This window comes from Chaetodon auriga, chromosome 3 (genome assembly GCF_051107435.1).
Source record: "Chaetodon auriga isolate fChaAug3 chromosome 3, fChaAug3.hap1, whole genome shotgun sequence".
In the NCBI taxonomy this organism is placed as follows: Eukaryota; Metazoa; Chordata; class Actinopteri; order Chaetodontiformes; family Chaetodontidae; genus Chaetodon; species Chaetodon auriga.
Genome location: NC_135076.1, coordinates 17,918,091 through 17,933,306, shown reverse-complemented (window position 1 = coordinate 17,933,306; position 15,216 = coordinate 17,918,091). Strand labels below are relative to the sequence as shown.

Genomic DNA, 15,216 nt, shown 5'->3' with positions numbered 1-15,216 from the left:
TATGTAGATTTAGCCAATCACAGAAAATTATGTGAAAGTCACAGCACTTGACGCTACCTTCACTGACAGTAAAACTACATTGCATTTTGTTGTGTGGTTAAATGCATGCAGAGCAAAGAGCTGAGCTGTTCATGCCAAATGCACACACCTTTCACTAATACAGTTGCAGTGGTCTCTGCACTTCCCGCTTGACATGAATAGCTGCCACTGTCCTCAAGTTTGAGCTCCTTAATGTGAAGCTGGAGGAAGCAGCCATCCTGCCTCATCTCATGCTTTCTGCTTGCTCCTAGTGGCAGTTTGTTCTTCTTCCACTGGATCGGCACTCCAAGTTTAGACAGCTCACAGTACAGAGAGGCTGAACCTCCCTCCTCAACCTCCACACTCTGCAATTCCTCTTGGAAGAATGGTGGGAGCTCTGGGAGAGAGAGAGCAGGAATTGAGACATTGGATGTCAATGTAACCAATCTCAATGGCCTACTGTTCAAAAAAGCAGGTAAAAGTTAGAAGAAGAGTGTTAAATGTTGCAGTATCTACCTGTTACAGTAAGTTTGGCACTGCTCTGCACATCTCCTGTATCACAGGAGTATGTACCAGTATCCAGGGGATCCACATCATGGATAAGCAATAGGTTGACTTTTCCCTCTTTACGTATCTCATATTTGTCGCCATTTCGGAGTGGGATGTGGTTGCGCCTCCAGGCAACCGGAGAGGTGAAATCAGAGGTCGTGCACGACAAAGTGGCTGTCTCCCCCTCCATGATCACAACGTCTTCAGGCTTCTCCTCAAATAAAACTAGAATTTGAAATCAAATGCCACTTTAAAATGTCTGGTTCTGAGGAAATTATTTTAAGTGACATTGCACATTTCTGCTGATTCACTTTTCATCCCTTATGTTGTTGCTCACCTTTGGGCTTAGGAACAACTAGCAGACATGCAGAGGTCCTCTCCTCCCCAACCACAAACGCCACGGTGCCCGTCTCCTCAGGCGTTGTCATGGTGAGGACCAATCGGTGGTGGCGACCCTGACACGTCATCTGGTTCATCTCGTTCTTCTGCAGAGGGCTGGAACCAAGCCACCAGACACCCTCACTCACGTCTGCATGGCTCAGCTCGCACACAAACTCTGCGTCCTCACCCGCGGTGACAGTTATGTCTCGCAGCTCTGTAACAATCCGCACACGCTCTGTGGAGGAAGAGGAATCTATATACAGCTGGCTTTTTAGAGATGGAGATGGAATGTAATATATATACACAACAACTTAGGTGAGAATGGCCTTTTATTCATGTCACATTTCTCATATATCAGTAAATAACAGCAAAACACCATTCAAATTCGACTCCACCTACCCCTCACGATCAGCTTGGCAGTGGTCTTCTTGCCTCTGGTGATGCACCAGTACTCTCCAGCATCCTCCAGGCACAGTTTCTTGATCTCCAGGGTGTGTGTGGGACCTTTCTTCTTTAAAATGTATCGCCCTCCCTCTTCCACCACAGTGTTGTCCTTCTTCCAAGTGACAGGGACATTAGCACTGGAAACTTCACAAGACAGCAGCACAGATTTACCTTCCATCACCGCTTGGCTCTCCAGTTCCTTCTCAAAGAACACGGATGCCGCCGCTGGTAAAAGAAGCGAAGGAGACGGCATGTTACATAAGTTGGATTTTCACACCAATTAATTGCTGCTTGGTTTAAGAAACACAAAAAAGCAGCAATGCAAATACCTCTCACGTTCACTTCAGCCGTTGTTTTCTGCTCTCCTAAGACACAGCTGTACTCCCCGACATCCTCGGGCTGGATGTTTTTAATGTGCATCTCAGCTATCTTCCCTCTCTGCGTCATCTGATATCTTCCCCCATGATAGAGTTGGTCCTCGGCCTTCCACCACTGCACAGGCACCCCGGCCCTGGAAAGTTCGCAGCGGAGGGACACGTTGCCTCCCTCTGGGGCCTCCTGGTTCTTCAGACCCATTTTAAAAGAGAGGGGGATTGCTGTGGAAAAATCAAGCTCATGTTGTGGTTTTTTTTTGTTTGTTCTTCTTTTACTCCCTTTTAAGCTCTAATGCATAAAAGTACTTTTCCTTAACTTTTGAACAGTGTAACAATGCATAGACACAAACATGCTTGCATTTACAATCCCCCCCTTACGTGTGATGGTGATGTTGGCCGTGGTCTTGACATCACCGTAGATACAGCTGTAAAGTCCACTGTCCTCCAGCTGGGAGTTTTTTATGGTCAGCTCCATGATGCTGTTTCGATTTTTAATCTGGTACTTGAAATTATTCTTCAGCAGCTCTTGTCCTTTCTTCCACTCCACAGCAAGGCCAGGCTTAGACAGCTCGCAGCTCAGTGTCAAGCTGTTCTCCTCCTCCACCTGCTGGTTCCTTAATTTTGTTTTGAATGTGATGGGAGGAGCTGCAAGGAGGAGAACCAAAAAAAAAAAACAATGAAAAAAGTCCATTAGAGAAAAGGTGAATGTTTAGATATTCTCTTATCATGCTGACAGAGTGGGATCTGAATCTTGCCTTTGACGGTAAGCTCAGCAGTTGATTGGCTGTCATTGGTCTTGCAGGTGTATTTCCCAGCATCGCTCTCCTCTATGTTGTTGATGATCAGTTTGGTGAGACGTCCCTCTTGTTTCATTTCATATTTGTATCCAGGTTTGAGGATGACTCTGCCTTTCCTCCAGTCCACAGGAGCTCCAGGTTTGGAAAGCTCACAGCAGAAAACTCCACTGTCTCCTTCTCTCACCTCCAAATTCTCCACCTCTTGTTTAAATGTTACAGGAATTGCTGAGGAAAAAAAACCCCACAAATTAGGCAAACTGACAATTCCAAATTCTTTCTTGTCAGATTTCCATCCATCCATGTTCAGTGGGTCTGTCTCAATCTGGCTAAGAAACAAAATCAGCAGCTGAACAGTGTCTTTCTGGGTAATTACCTCTTACTCTGATGCCAGCTGAAGTCTCCACAGTGCCAGCAAAGCAGCTGTACTCCCCTGCATCTGTGAGACTTAGATGTCTGATCAGCATCTCAGCCACCCTGCCTTCTTGCTTCATCTGATATTTTTCCCCCTCCCTCAGAAGTTGAGCATCTTTCCTCCACTCCAGTGGGACTCCCGGTTTAGAGAGCTCACAGCGCAGAGTCACACTGCCCTCCTCTACTGCTTCTTGGTTCTTCAACTTTTGCTTGAAAGTCACTGGGATCGCTGTAGAGTGAGAGACAGCTCAAAATACTGTGTAAGATATTTATGATATTGTGCTACATAATGTTTAATGGCTCACCAGTGATGATGATAGTGGCAGTGGTTTTTATGTCATCACAAACACAGCTGTATGTGCCACTGTCCTCAGGCTGGCTTTTCCTGATCAGGAGCTCCAGGGTGGAGCCTCTCTGCTTCATCTGGTACTTCTCTCCGTTGGTCAACACATCGTCTCCCTTCTTCCACTGCACTGGAGTGCCGGCTTTAGAGAGCTCACAGCAGAGTGTCACTCCATTGCCCTCCTGCACCTGAATATTCTTCAGTTCTTGAAGGAATTTGATTGGCCGTTCTGGAGCAGACCACAGGAGAAATATCACAATGAGATGAAAATGTTTTATTCTTTAATGATAAGTTCAGCTGAATTTAGCATACTTATCTTTTACCCTCTGATATACTGTGTATTCATGCGATCTTTGAGGACACTCAAAACAATGCAGTTTAATGTGCACAGTAATCACCATTCACAATGAGCATAGCTTTTGTCCTCTGTTCTCCACATATACAGGTATAATCTCCTGTGTCCTCCAGGCTGAGGTCCGCAATCTTCATCTCCAGCTGCAGGTCCTTCTTCCTCATTTGGTATTTGTCTCCGTTTTTCAGAAGCTCTTCTCCTCTCCTCCACTCCACTGAAGGGGCGGGTTTGTTGAGCTCACAGCGCAGAACCACGCTGTTGCCCTCCGTCACCTCTTGGTTGACCAGTGGCAGCTTAAAGCTTGGTGGTAAACCTGTCAATCATCCAACATGAATGGTAAATGACAGCATTTACATGAAGCTTTTATCCAAAACGCGTTACAATTTGCATTGACAGGACTGGCCCGTCTTTGTTGCTGTCCAGCCAAGAAAGTCTATTCTACACTTAGAATTAAGAGTACATTAGAGTACATTCTCAAAATGACAAGTGTTTTTGCAGCCTGAACAACTTTTACAAAAAAAGATTTTAAAATTAAAAATTAAAATTACCAAGCTCATCCCCTCTGAACCAAAACAGCTAAAGAGGAAACATGGTAACAAGTGTCTGATCATGCAGAGATGTGCTGTTTTCAATGGATTTCATAACACATTTCCTTGTCTTCAGTATGACAAGGAACATAATAAATGTTACGTGGCAGTTGCATCATAGCAGTGATGTAAGCACATGGCAGGTATGAAGATCTGTCATGCTCATAATCATGTTTCTTGCTAACCAGTGAGTTTAAACTGAGTGTAATGGATTATATGATAATCCATTATGGGGGGTGAGTTAAATTTTCTATCACCATGTCACAGCAGACTATTTCTGACACAAACTAATAAACATGTAGTATCACTTACATGAAAAACACAAAAACTAATGCTAATGCTAGAGTTAAGTTAGAGGAGTGTTTGGGATGTATCTAACTGCAAACTATTGCCTAAACATCCCATATGACATGACTCTGCATCACATCTGCTGTATCTTTTCACCCAGCTTGTGAGAAGTAATGTACAGTGCACATGGAGCACTGTGACATTTAGTCATAAGCATGTCGGGTGACAAGATATGAAATAATTATCTCTCCGCTGAGCTTAAGTGAAATGACATAATGGAGCTCACACAGTGCTAATACTGGCTCTATTTTGGTTTTATCGCACTACATAAGAGCTGACCTCTTTGACGTCTGCGCTCAGGTGACTCTGTTGAATACAGTGGGAATTCAAAAAAAGAAGAAGAAACGTGCTTAATAAAATAATGACTCAAACATATGTGGGGGGATTTTGACTTAAATGTCACTTACCTCGGACAGTGAGCTCAGCAGTTGATTGGCTGTCTTTGGTCTTGCAGGTGTATTTGCCAGCATCGCTCTCCTCTACGTTGTTGATGACCAGCTTGGTGAGACGTCCCTCCTGCTTCAGCTCATATTTCTCTCCAGGTTTGAGGATGACTCTGCCTTTCCTCCACTCCACTGGAGCTCCAGGTTTGGAGAGCTCACAGCAGAAAACTCCACTGTCCCCTTCCTTCACCACCAGGCACTGGATGTCTCGTTTGAATGTGATGGGAAGTGCTGATGTGGGTATATGAGAAAATGCTGTATTCATTGATTGCATTGATTTGCTCACTCAAATGGGTTCATCCCCTCACTCCTAGATTGTATTTTTTTGTGGCACACAGCACACAGCAGAACTATCCCATCACCAAAGTTATAATCACATAATCATTATTTCAAATGTATCGCAGAGCTAATATGAGCAACAGGTATGAAACTCCATAGGAAAATGTGTTTTCATTGGTCCTTGCAAACTTCAAACTTACGTTTCACTTTGACTTCAGCTGTGGTTTTCTCATTTCCTGTGATGCAGCTGTACTTCCCTGCGTCCTCTGGTTGGACATTGAGTATGGTCATCTGAGCTGTCTTTCCTTCTACCTTCATCTGATACTTTCCTCGAAATATCTCCTCAGACAGCACCTGACCCCCTCTCTGCCACTGCACCGGGACTCCCTTCTTAGACAGCTCACAGCGTAAAGTCACACCGCTCCCTTCTTCAGCCTCCTGTGTCTTCAGGCTTACTTTAAATGTGGCAGGAACAGCTATAGAACCCAACACAAATACTGTTTAGACATGTAAAGCAGAACACAGGCATGGTGCAATGACAACCATCTGAAGCTCAGTATCAGCAAAACCAATGAGCTTGTGCTTCAAATATTGTTATAATTAGTGTATGAATTTTTGACCTATGGCCAAAAAATGTTTTATGAGGTCACAGTAACCTTTGATCACTAAATTCTACTACGTTCATCCTTGAGTCCAAATGAACATTTGTGCCAAATTTGAAGAAATTCCCTCAGTGCATTCCTGAGATACTATCTGGGATGGACGTATAAAAATAAGAGAATATGCTTCACTGCACACATTAAACATACCAATAACTTTAACAGTGGCCTTTGTCCTCTGCTCTCTGCATACACAGGTGTAGACCCCACTGTCCTCTGGATCAGCATCTCTGATGATCAACTCCAGGGCCGCGTCCCTCTGCTTCATCTGGTATTTCTCTCCATTCTCCAGCAAGTCTCCTCCAAGCCTCCACTCCACCGGGACACCAGGTTTAGAAATCTCACAGTACAGTGTGATGTTATGTCCTTCCTCCACTTGGAGGTTCTTCAGCTTTTGCTTGAAGGTGACAGGAAGAGCTGAAAGGCAAAGATAAGGTTAGGTCATGAGTAAGAAATCAAGAATTTAATGAACAGCGAGGAGCCTATTTTCCTGTGGTTAACTTGTATTTTGTTTTGCACACAATAGTTTGCCTTGCACCACTGCAAAGAATACTAATAATTAATATGACTTCCTACGAAGTACATTGAAAAAAAAATAAAAAAATAGAACATGATGAAACACAACAAACAACTACCATTAACAGTCAGAGTTGCAGTGGTCTCTATGTTTCCACAGATGCATGTGTAAATGTCACTGTCCTCAGGTGTTACATCAAAGATCCTCAATTCAATCAGCATGTCTCTCTGGCGCATGTGGTATTTCTCTCCGTTCCTGATGAGCTCATTCCCCCTCTTCCTCCACTCCACAGTTTGACCAGGTTTCGACAGCTCACAGCGGAAAGATGCGATGTTGCCCTCTTCAACCAGCACGTTCCTCAGCTTCTGTTTGAAGGTGACTGGGAGAGCTGAGGAGTTGTTGGTGAGATAAATCATTATTGGTGATGAGTTCTTGATAATTATTTGTCAAATTGGATTAAAAACCTATCACTTAAACCCATCAGCCTGTTGGTAAATCATGTCCTACCAGTGATTTGGAGAGTGGCAGATGTCATCTGATCAGCACACACACAGCTGTAGACCCCACTGTCCTCAGGCACTGGCTTCCATATCAGGAGCTCCAGCGTGGTCTCCCTTTTCCTTATCTGGTATTTAACCCCGTTCTTCAACAGCTCATGTCCTCTCCTCCATTCTACTGGAATCCCAGGTTTAGACAGCTCGCAGCGCAGTATGACATTGCTTCCTTCCTCTGCTTGTGTGTTCTTTAACTGCTGTATGAATGTAATAGGGATAGCTGGAAAACAAGAGGTGACATTTTTGAGAAAATACAATTAGGAGCAAGGTGAAAGTGGTGAAGCTGTGGACAGTATTGGTGAAACAATAAGCATAAATACATAAATAGTATAGATTTGCAAATACTAGGGTTTTTGGTTTCATAATTATGGTAAAATGCACATGAGGGCAAGGAAAATTGAATGACACACCATGTACTTTGAGGTTTGCTGTAGTGCGGTGATCTCTGCACTGACAGGTATATTCTCCTGAGTCCTCAGGCTTCAGAGCTTTGATGGTTAGCGAATTGATGGTCTTCCTCTGTTTCATCACATACTTGTCTCCAGGCCTGATATTCTCAAAACCTTTCCTCCAGTGGAACTGGACCCCTGGCAGAGAGTATTCACAAGTCAGGATCACCCTCTCCCCCTCTTTGGCCTCCACAGCCTGTAGAGGCTGAGTGAACTCTGCTGGGATGGCTGGAAAAAAAGACAGAGGAAAAACAGGTTGATGCTAATTTTTCAACAATAATATGAAAAGCTTGTGTTATTACAAATTTTACCTGTATAATCCAGAATCCATAATGGCCCATTCCTCTGACATTTAATGGTGGGCAATAATAAGCAGTAAGTGTAATAACAGTCCAATAAAATGTTGTTCATACCTTTGACAGTTACAACAGCTCTAGTTGTGACAGATCCAGCGCTGCACTCATACACTGCAGCATCGCTGTTGCAGACCTCTCGAATTGTCAGCCGGGCCTCACAGCCGGAACGAGTGGCAAAATATCTTGAGGAGTTCCACATTAGGCAGCCATCTTTGTACCACAGGATGTGACATGGCTTGGAGGTCACACAAGACAAAACCAAACCACCACCTTCAATAGCTTCACAGTCTTCCAGTGCTTTAATGATGGTGGGACGCCTCTCTAGTGACATGAAGAGATGAAACCAAATCAGGACCAAATGAAATGTCAGACAAATTACATAAGGAGATAAATCTCTGCTACAGATTAAAGCCTCACCTCGAACTAACAGTGAAGCGTATGATCTTTTGTTCCCTGCTGCAAACGAGATGGTGCCAGTGTCTTTGCGGGCGAGCTGCCTAAATGTGAGGGTGTGGTAGCCTCCGGGCAACATCTGGATCTCATTGAGCTCATTGGTGTACAGCAGCGTCTCGTCCAGATACCACTTGACCCCGATGTAGTCACTGGGACAAATTCGACACCTGAATGTGACCGTGTCGCCCTCTAGACACTCAACATCCTCTAATTCATCCAGGATCAACACCCTCTGACCTGCAAGAAACAGAAAGGATGGAGACGTTAAAAAATCCCATAATGGTCACATACAGTAGGTACTAGACGCCTTAATCAACATCGTTAGCATTTCACTGAGCATTATACTCAATAATGACAAAACTTGAATATTATTTTTTAGTCTTTTGTCAAAGGATTTTACCTCAGCCAGCCCTGGACCACAGTCAGGTAATACTCTGGGGCTATAATAATAATAAACAGCAATTAGATAAAGAGAAAAGACACTATGGTCTCACCTTGCACAGTGAGCTGTGCTCGGCTCTGCATGGTGCCGACATCACATATGTATATATCGGTGTCCAATTTCTCCAGACAGGTGATGGTAAGGGACAGCACCACACCCTTCTGCCTCATGACATACTTCCGACCAGATCTCAGCTCCACCATGCCCTTCAGCCAGGTCACCCGCTTGGCTGGGCGCCTGGTCTCACACTCCAGGGTCACTTTACCCTTTTCCTCTGCTGCCGTGTCCCTTAACTCCCTTGCAAATGTGTGCTGGAGTTCTGAAAGGGATAGTAAAACTTAGAAAATTCAAGCTTCACCTTTACTACTGCAGTCAGTTATCCACTTTGCAGAACAATGTGGATTATTTTGAAAGGCCTCACCTACCTCTAATCTCCAGTTTGGCACGTGAGGCAATGCCTTCGGCCTCACAGCAGTAATCTCCAGAGTCTCTGATGGTGGTATTCTTGATCACCAGTCTTGCAAGGTTCTTTTCCACACTCATCTCATATTTAGGGCTCTGCCTGATCAAATGGCCATTTTTCAGCCAACGAATGGTGACATCTGGTTTGGTGATCTCACAGCTCAGCTCTGCGTCCTCACCCGGCACCGCCTTGATGTTCAACAGGTCCCTGAAGATGTGCACTGGCTTCTCTAAAGGAAGGGGAATGCATTGATTCACATTCAGGCTTTTATGCATCTTCCAAATGGCATATCCTCACATACAGAAACACAGATAAAACAGTGCTGATCATTTAATCTGGGACAGCCAGGTGGTCACCTTTAACAAAGAGCATGGTCCTACAGCTTAGGTCTTTAATTGTGAAGACCACATCTCCAGCGTCAGTCAGCATAGCATCTCTAATGGTCATCTTATACTTCCGGCCATTGTTGATAACCTTGATACGGCTATTGGTGATCACCACCTGGCCATTGATGGTCCAGGAAGGCTCATCATTGAGATCATGAGAGAGGTGACAATCAAAAGTGCAGCTTTCGCCTTCCAGGACAGATGTTGTCTTCATACGCTCAACAATTGTGATGTGTAAGTCTGCAGATAAAGACAATAACAAAGCAGCCTTGTTACAGTAAATATTTCTTAGTAGGTGCTTTAGTGTCATTCTGTCAATCAATTGGTGGCACTGTTATAAAAAGGCACATTAAATAATAACGTGAGCACAACCCAGACATTTGTTTTTCTTCTACTCACCATGTACAGTAACTTTAGCCTTGGTCTGGCTGGTGCCCAGGTCACAGGTGTACTGTCCAGCGTCATCCTTGCTCAGGGAATGGATGATCAGTGCCACGGACTTCCCAAACTGGAGAAACTCATGTCTATCATCAGCGGTTAGGACCATACCATCCTTCTTCCAAACAGGGGTCACGCTCTCTTTGGAAATTTCACACTGCAGGCAGACTTCCCCTTGCTCCTCCCCTGCTGCATCCTCCAGAGACCTCAGAAACACAGCTGGACGCTCTGGAGCCAATAACATTATTCATTGTGCGCATATTTCTTAGAAATAGACAACTATACATTTAAGTATCAGAAAAACTATAAATCATACACTTCAGTTATTCCCCTAGCTGACCTTTGACTTTTAAGGTGGTAGTCTCAGAGAGAAGGCCTGCTTTGAAGGTGACCCTGCTCTCCTGTGGCCGCAGCTTTTTGATTAAGAGGCTGTGCATAGTGCCCATGTGCTGGATCCTGTTGATGGCGTTGGAATATAGGCGCACATTGTTGAGGAGCCACTCCACATTGGCAACGACATAGTTGAGCTCACATGAGAACGTGGCAACGCCATCCTCCTCAATTTCCACTGGCTCAAGGTGCTTAACCAACTTCAGCGTTCGCACTACAATAAAAGGGGGAATTAAATTACACCAAATCATCAACTGAACTAACATCAAGTAATGCAATAACAGTGTGGAAATAATGAACAGCCAATACAGAAAGTGTTATTAACTTAATTCATACCTCAGTTTTCCACAGACCATGTCGAACCTACCTTCTACCTTCACATGTGCAGTGCTCTGTGTGCCTCCAGCCATGCAGCGGTACTGTCCTGCATCCATCCCTGTCAAGCCATGAATGGTCAGCTCTGCCCGTTTCCCTTCCCTCTTCATGCTGTATTTGTTTGAGGTCTTCAGAGCTGTGCGACCTTTAAACCACCGCACCACCCTGGGAGAGGGGGCAAACCCACACCTCAGAGTCACAGAGCTGTTCTCCTTTACCTCGACATCCTCCAAGTGGTGGGCAACCCGAAGGGGTCGCTCTAGAGGTGGAGAGATGTAAAGCTGCTTAATTACAAAGTATTTTCTTACAGTATTTCTTTCATACTCTGACAAGGTTTAGGCAACTCACCCTTGACAGTAAGCTGCGCAGTGGAACGACTCTTGCCAGCTACAAAGAGCACAGGGCCAGACATGGAGCTTTCTGTGGAAGTGAGACAGAGGCTGTGGAGGGTGCCCTCCCTGTTGATGTTCACCATGGTGCTGGCCTCCAGCACCTCACCATTCAGGGTCCACCGGGGCGGCCTCCCTGACTTCAAGCTGGTCTCCACTTGGAACAGCGCTGGCTCTGGCTCCATCACCTCCACTGAGCTCATCCCCCTCACTATGCTGATAGCCTGCTCTGCATGTACAGCCATAAAACACACACCACTACTAACTAACTCCACATTTAAAATGATACAAATATCACTTTATATGTGTAGTCTGTACATCAGAAACATGTGCAAATAGGCATTACTCATGATATGGTAAGTATCTTGAAAGTGGGGTTGCATGAATGCAAAAATCACTGTAGGCCATGTGATCAGGCATCTCACCCTCCACCAGAAGCTGACAAGACGTTTCATCATCTCCTGCATCACAGGTGTAGGTGTCCTCATCGGAAGAGCAGACGTCATCGATGGTCAGTTGCCTGTAGATATCTTGGCTGATTAGTTGGTACTTCTTACTTGGCAGGAGCTCCTTCCCGTTCTTGTACCACCTGACCTGAGCATTAGGCCGTGACACCTGGCATTCCAGCAGACCCCGGTGGCGATACATGGCTATCTTGACCCTCAGAGGACGCACTATTTGGACTGGAAGCTCTGAGGGAGGTAGGAACAGGCTGTGAACCTTCAGGGAGCGAATGGGGTCAGGCATCATTTCATAATTCGTGACATAATAAGCAGCTCACCTTTTACTGTGAGAGTTGCATAGGATGAGACGCGCTCTGCAGTGAATCTGATCTCTCCAGCATGCTCTGGCCTGACTGACTTGAATAACAGTATGTGAGTTTTACCTGCAATCGGATCGAAGCAAAACGTAGCATATTTAACCAGGTTTAATATTTTCTTTTTTATATTTCTTTGTTTATTTTCCTAGGAACAGCTGGTACAGCCACTATGAGCACTAAAACACAAATTCTTGTTGTTGTACTCTTCAGGTTTTAGTTTTGTGGTTGGTCTCTTACCCTGGTGTCTGATCTTGATGTTGTCCCCATGTCGAATGCGGCAGTCATCTCTGTACCACCGACCATCCACATCAACCTGGTTAACCTCACACAGGAAGTTCACGACCTGACGCTCCATCGTATCAACATCCTCCAGCTCCTTCACTATGTAGATGTCTCTAGCTGGCAGAAGATAACCAAACCATGACTGTAAAACTAAAGCAATGACTTTTTGAGTGTTGTTTGTTCGTTCGTACAGGTGATGAGGCACTGATGGAGCTCTTGAAAACAACTAAAAGTGTTAAGACTTAGAGTCTACAATTAAGATTACTTTACTAGTCCCACACTGGGGAAATTCAGTAAGTAATGTGTGTAGTAATATATGAGCACAATATTCTGATTACTTTATTCCATCATTTGAATATTTAGGCCTTGGTCAGGTCTCGACTTGGATCTTGATTTGACCTGACATATTAATTGTCTTAGTCACATGGACACAGAATTAAATACTGAGGTCATGGAAGTAGCACGGCCTTTTGTACCACCTTACCTTTGACACTGAGTCTGCCGGACGTCTGAATGCCATTGGCCTGAAAAGAGAACAGGCCTGCGTCTCCCAAAGCCACCCTGTTCAGTATGAGCGAGTGCTTCTTCCCATGCATGCTGATGCGACAGTTGGGCTTCGACTTGAGCTGCATCCCATCTCTGGTCCACACACCCTCGATGTAGGCCAGGTTAAGGGTCACCTCAAAGGAGCAGCGCTCACATTCAGAAACCTCTACATCCTCCAAGGCCTTCACCACCTGCAGACGGTTCTCTGGCACACACACACACACACACACACACACACACACACACAGTATTAGAGATTCATTGTATGCTCTACACTGAAATTTACAATTTTGTGTGAGAAGAGAACTTACTTGCAGCAGCTACTATTCCTCCAGCTTTATTGTCTCCCATGCCTCCAGCTCAACTCTCAGTGTGATTGGGGAATCTTGTTTACTTTTCACCACAGTTATCACAGAAGGGCTACAACTATAATATGATGAAAATATATATTGGATAATGGTCTGGCTCAGAAAATAATCTCTTTTATCATTGTTACATGTGACACTCAGTCCTGCCATAAAACCACCATCATCCATCAACTCATTCACACCTCATTCACACTTATTGACGTTCACCTCTTTCAGGTCCACTCTGTACATACTGATTTGTAAATAACCCACTGCAATACATCCTTTGTGTGCAAAACATATTCCTCTCAGGCTAATAATGATATAAACCATCACTTGTAAAATGGCAATATGGTCAAAAGGGATACACATGGCTTCACTGTCATATGGTCCATCCCTGTGATGGCATGCCAGTCCTCCTCAGTAATGAGGTGGAGAGTAATCTCTGTCACCTCACTTGGCTGAGCTCAGCACCACCAATATAGACTCAGCTGTGATACCACCTCCATGAGGCTGCATGCGCTGAACTGAGAAGCTTCAAAAAAACAAACCAGAGGCTAAATGAGAACTGCCAATTACTAGACTGAGTGATATATTTGAGATCATGAAACACTTTTCAGAGTCTGGCTCCTCCCACTATCATTAGGGGCATGAGTTTGTCTAAGCAGTCCAAGAGGAGGGTCGTTCTATTTCATACCAGCTGAAATGACTTTTCATAATGCGTCACACAATGTCACTGGATTGTCCAACCATCATCTAGATTTACTCCAAGTCCCATGAGATCCTCTTGCAGACGGCATGTGAAATAAATGAAAACCATGGAAATAAAAGCAACACAAAACAGCTCAGAGTGAAATACACCGACTTAAACTTTGACCTGACATGAAACTTACAAATCTTAACACTCATTTTCCATCAACACCACATTCAATAGTAGTTCTCCATTGGCTCTATCAAAATATGCAAATAGATAATGACAAGCAAAACCACCAAAATAACACAAGAACACACATATCAGATTTAAATGCAGTGATGCACCCACCTTCAACTTAGACAGGTGTTTTCTAGAGAGAGTAAATCCTTGCATGCCCTGTTGTTGCACCAATGGCTAAAAAACAAAACAGTGTCACCTGAAAAAAGAGCTGGATAAAACATCCACCATGGCAACAGATCTGTCCGAGTCTTGTCTTGTTTCTCACAAAGCCTTTCAGATTTACAACAATCATTTAGCCAAAGGAGAGCATGCCCAGGTCTGCAAGCCGTGTCCCAGTCCCCAAAGCAGACAGCCTATAGTGCTTTCTCTTTTTTTTTTTTGCTTCGATGGCGCGCAGTGCTGAACAGCTGACATATCTCTCCCCACACACTAACCTCCAAAATAGCTTTCTGTCAGTATGGGGCAAAGATAGCTTTGGCTTTTTAATGGTGAGAGGCAACTCATGTCCAGCATCAGTGAAAACAATCAAAATGTATACAATGGGCTTAGTGTGATGTTTTTCTAGTGTGCATGAATGAGTGAGAGACAGGCTTAGTGCACTTGAAAGCATCTCAGCAAGTGATAGTTAGCGTCATGCACCATGAGGATGTAGGTGAGTACTCTACACAATTTGTACAGTCTGCACGTGAATGTGTTGCTTTATACAGAATCAAGTTCACTATCAGGTTGCTGGCAGAGAGACCTAAGATCTCATCCACTAAAATGACCAAAACAGAATTACAGCATTCAGTGTATTATAAGGCTGGCGTAGTTTAATCATGTGCTCTTTGCAATACTGACCCATATCTGTCAGTGTGCTAAATCTCAGGTTAGAGAGATCAAAGTACACAGATCTCCACAGGGACTTTCCACCACTGCTGCAGCTGAAAGGTCACAAAAGATTAAACGACATAAAGACGCACATATCCTCTCTTAAATAACGTCTGATCATTCCCTTGTGTACTGACAGCAGAATAAGTGAAGGTGGTTTACGCATGATGGCTGAGCTGTCAATTCTAGGTGCTTAAAGGACATCAGACTAAGAAACAAA

At 44.3% G+C, this 15,216-nt stretch overlaps 1 protein-coding gene across 1 annotated transcript in view; it reads right to left on the bottom strand.

Annotated features, from left to right (window-relative positions):
• The window catches only part of obscna (obscurin, cytoskeletal calmodulin and titin-interacting RhoGEF a), a 36,116-nt gene extending 22,917 nt beyond the window's left edge, over nucleotides 1-13,199 (bottom strand). Inside the window, exons 1-30 of the mRNA XM_076725871.1 lie at nucleotides 13,157-13,199; nucleotides 12,784-13,050; nucleotides 12,255-12,416; nucleotides 11,979-12,083; nucleotides 11,623-11,889; nucleotides 11,157-11,426; nucleotides 10,801-11,067; nucleotides 10,384-10,647; nucleotides 10,005-10,271; nucleotides 9,576-9,845; nucleotides 9,182-9,448; nucleotides 8,809-9,075; nucleotides 8,279-8,551; nucleotides 7,919-8,182; nucleotides 7,467-7,733; nucleotides 7,010-7,276; nucleotides 6,621-6,890; nucleotides 6,136-6,402; nucleotides 5,527-5,802; nucleotides 5,012-5,278; nucleotides 3,716-3,982; nucleotides 3,280-3,546; nucleotides 2,937-3,203; nucleotides 2,522-2,788; nucleotides 2,145-2,411; nucleotides 1,722-1,988; nucleotides 1,348-1,617; nucleotides 905-1,183; nucleotides 535-792; nucleotides 149-415 (exon numbers count right to left, since the gene is read on the bottom strand). Coding sequence (XP_076581986.1) covers nucleotides 149-415; nucleotides 535-792; nucleotides 905-1,183; nucleotides 1,348-1,617; nucleotides 1,722-1,988; nucleotides 2,145-2,411; nucleotides 2,522-2,788; nucleotides 2,937-3,203; nucleotides 3,280-3,546; nucleotides 3,716-3,982; nucleotides 5,012-5,278; nucleotides 5,527-5,802; nucleotides 6,136-6,402; nucleotides 6,621-6,890; nucleotides 7,010-7,276; nucleotides 7,467-7,733; nucleotides 7,919-8,182; nucleotides 8,279-8,551; nucleotides 8,809-9,075; nucleotides 9,182-9,448; nucleotides 9,576-9,845; nucleotides 10,005-10,271; nucleotides 10,384-10,647; nucleotides 10,801-11,067; nucleotides 11,157-11,426; nucleotides 11,623-11,889; nucleotides 11,979-12,083; nucleotides 12,255-12,416; nucleotides 12,784-13,050; nucleotides 13,157-13,196 — 7,540 coding nt within the window. The 5' untranslated portion in view covers nucleotides 13,197-13,199. The remainder of the gene's footprint in view (nucleotides 1-148; nucleotides 416-534; nucleotides 793-904; nucleotides 1,184-1,347; nucleotides 1,618-1,721; nucleotides 1,989-2,144; nucleotides 2,412-2,521; nucleotides 2,789-2,936; nucleotides 3,204-3,279; nucleotides 3,547-3,715; nucleotides 3,983-5,011; nucleotides 5,279-5,526; nucleotides 5,803-6,135; nucleotides 6,403-6,620; nucleotides 6,891-7,009; nucleotides 7,277-7,466; nucleotides 7,734-7,918; nucleotides 8,183-8,278; nucleotides 8,552-8,808; nucleotides 9,076-9,181; nucleotides 9,449-9,575; nucleotides 9,846-10,004; nucleotides 10,272-10,383; nucleotides 10,648-10,800; nucleotides 11,068-11,156; nucleotides 11,427-11,622; nucleotides 11,890-11,978; nucleotides 12,084-12,254; nucleotides 12,417-12,783; nucleotides 13,051-13,156) is intronic.
• Nucleotides 13,200-15,216: the final 2,017 nt, after the last annotated feature.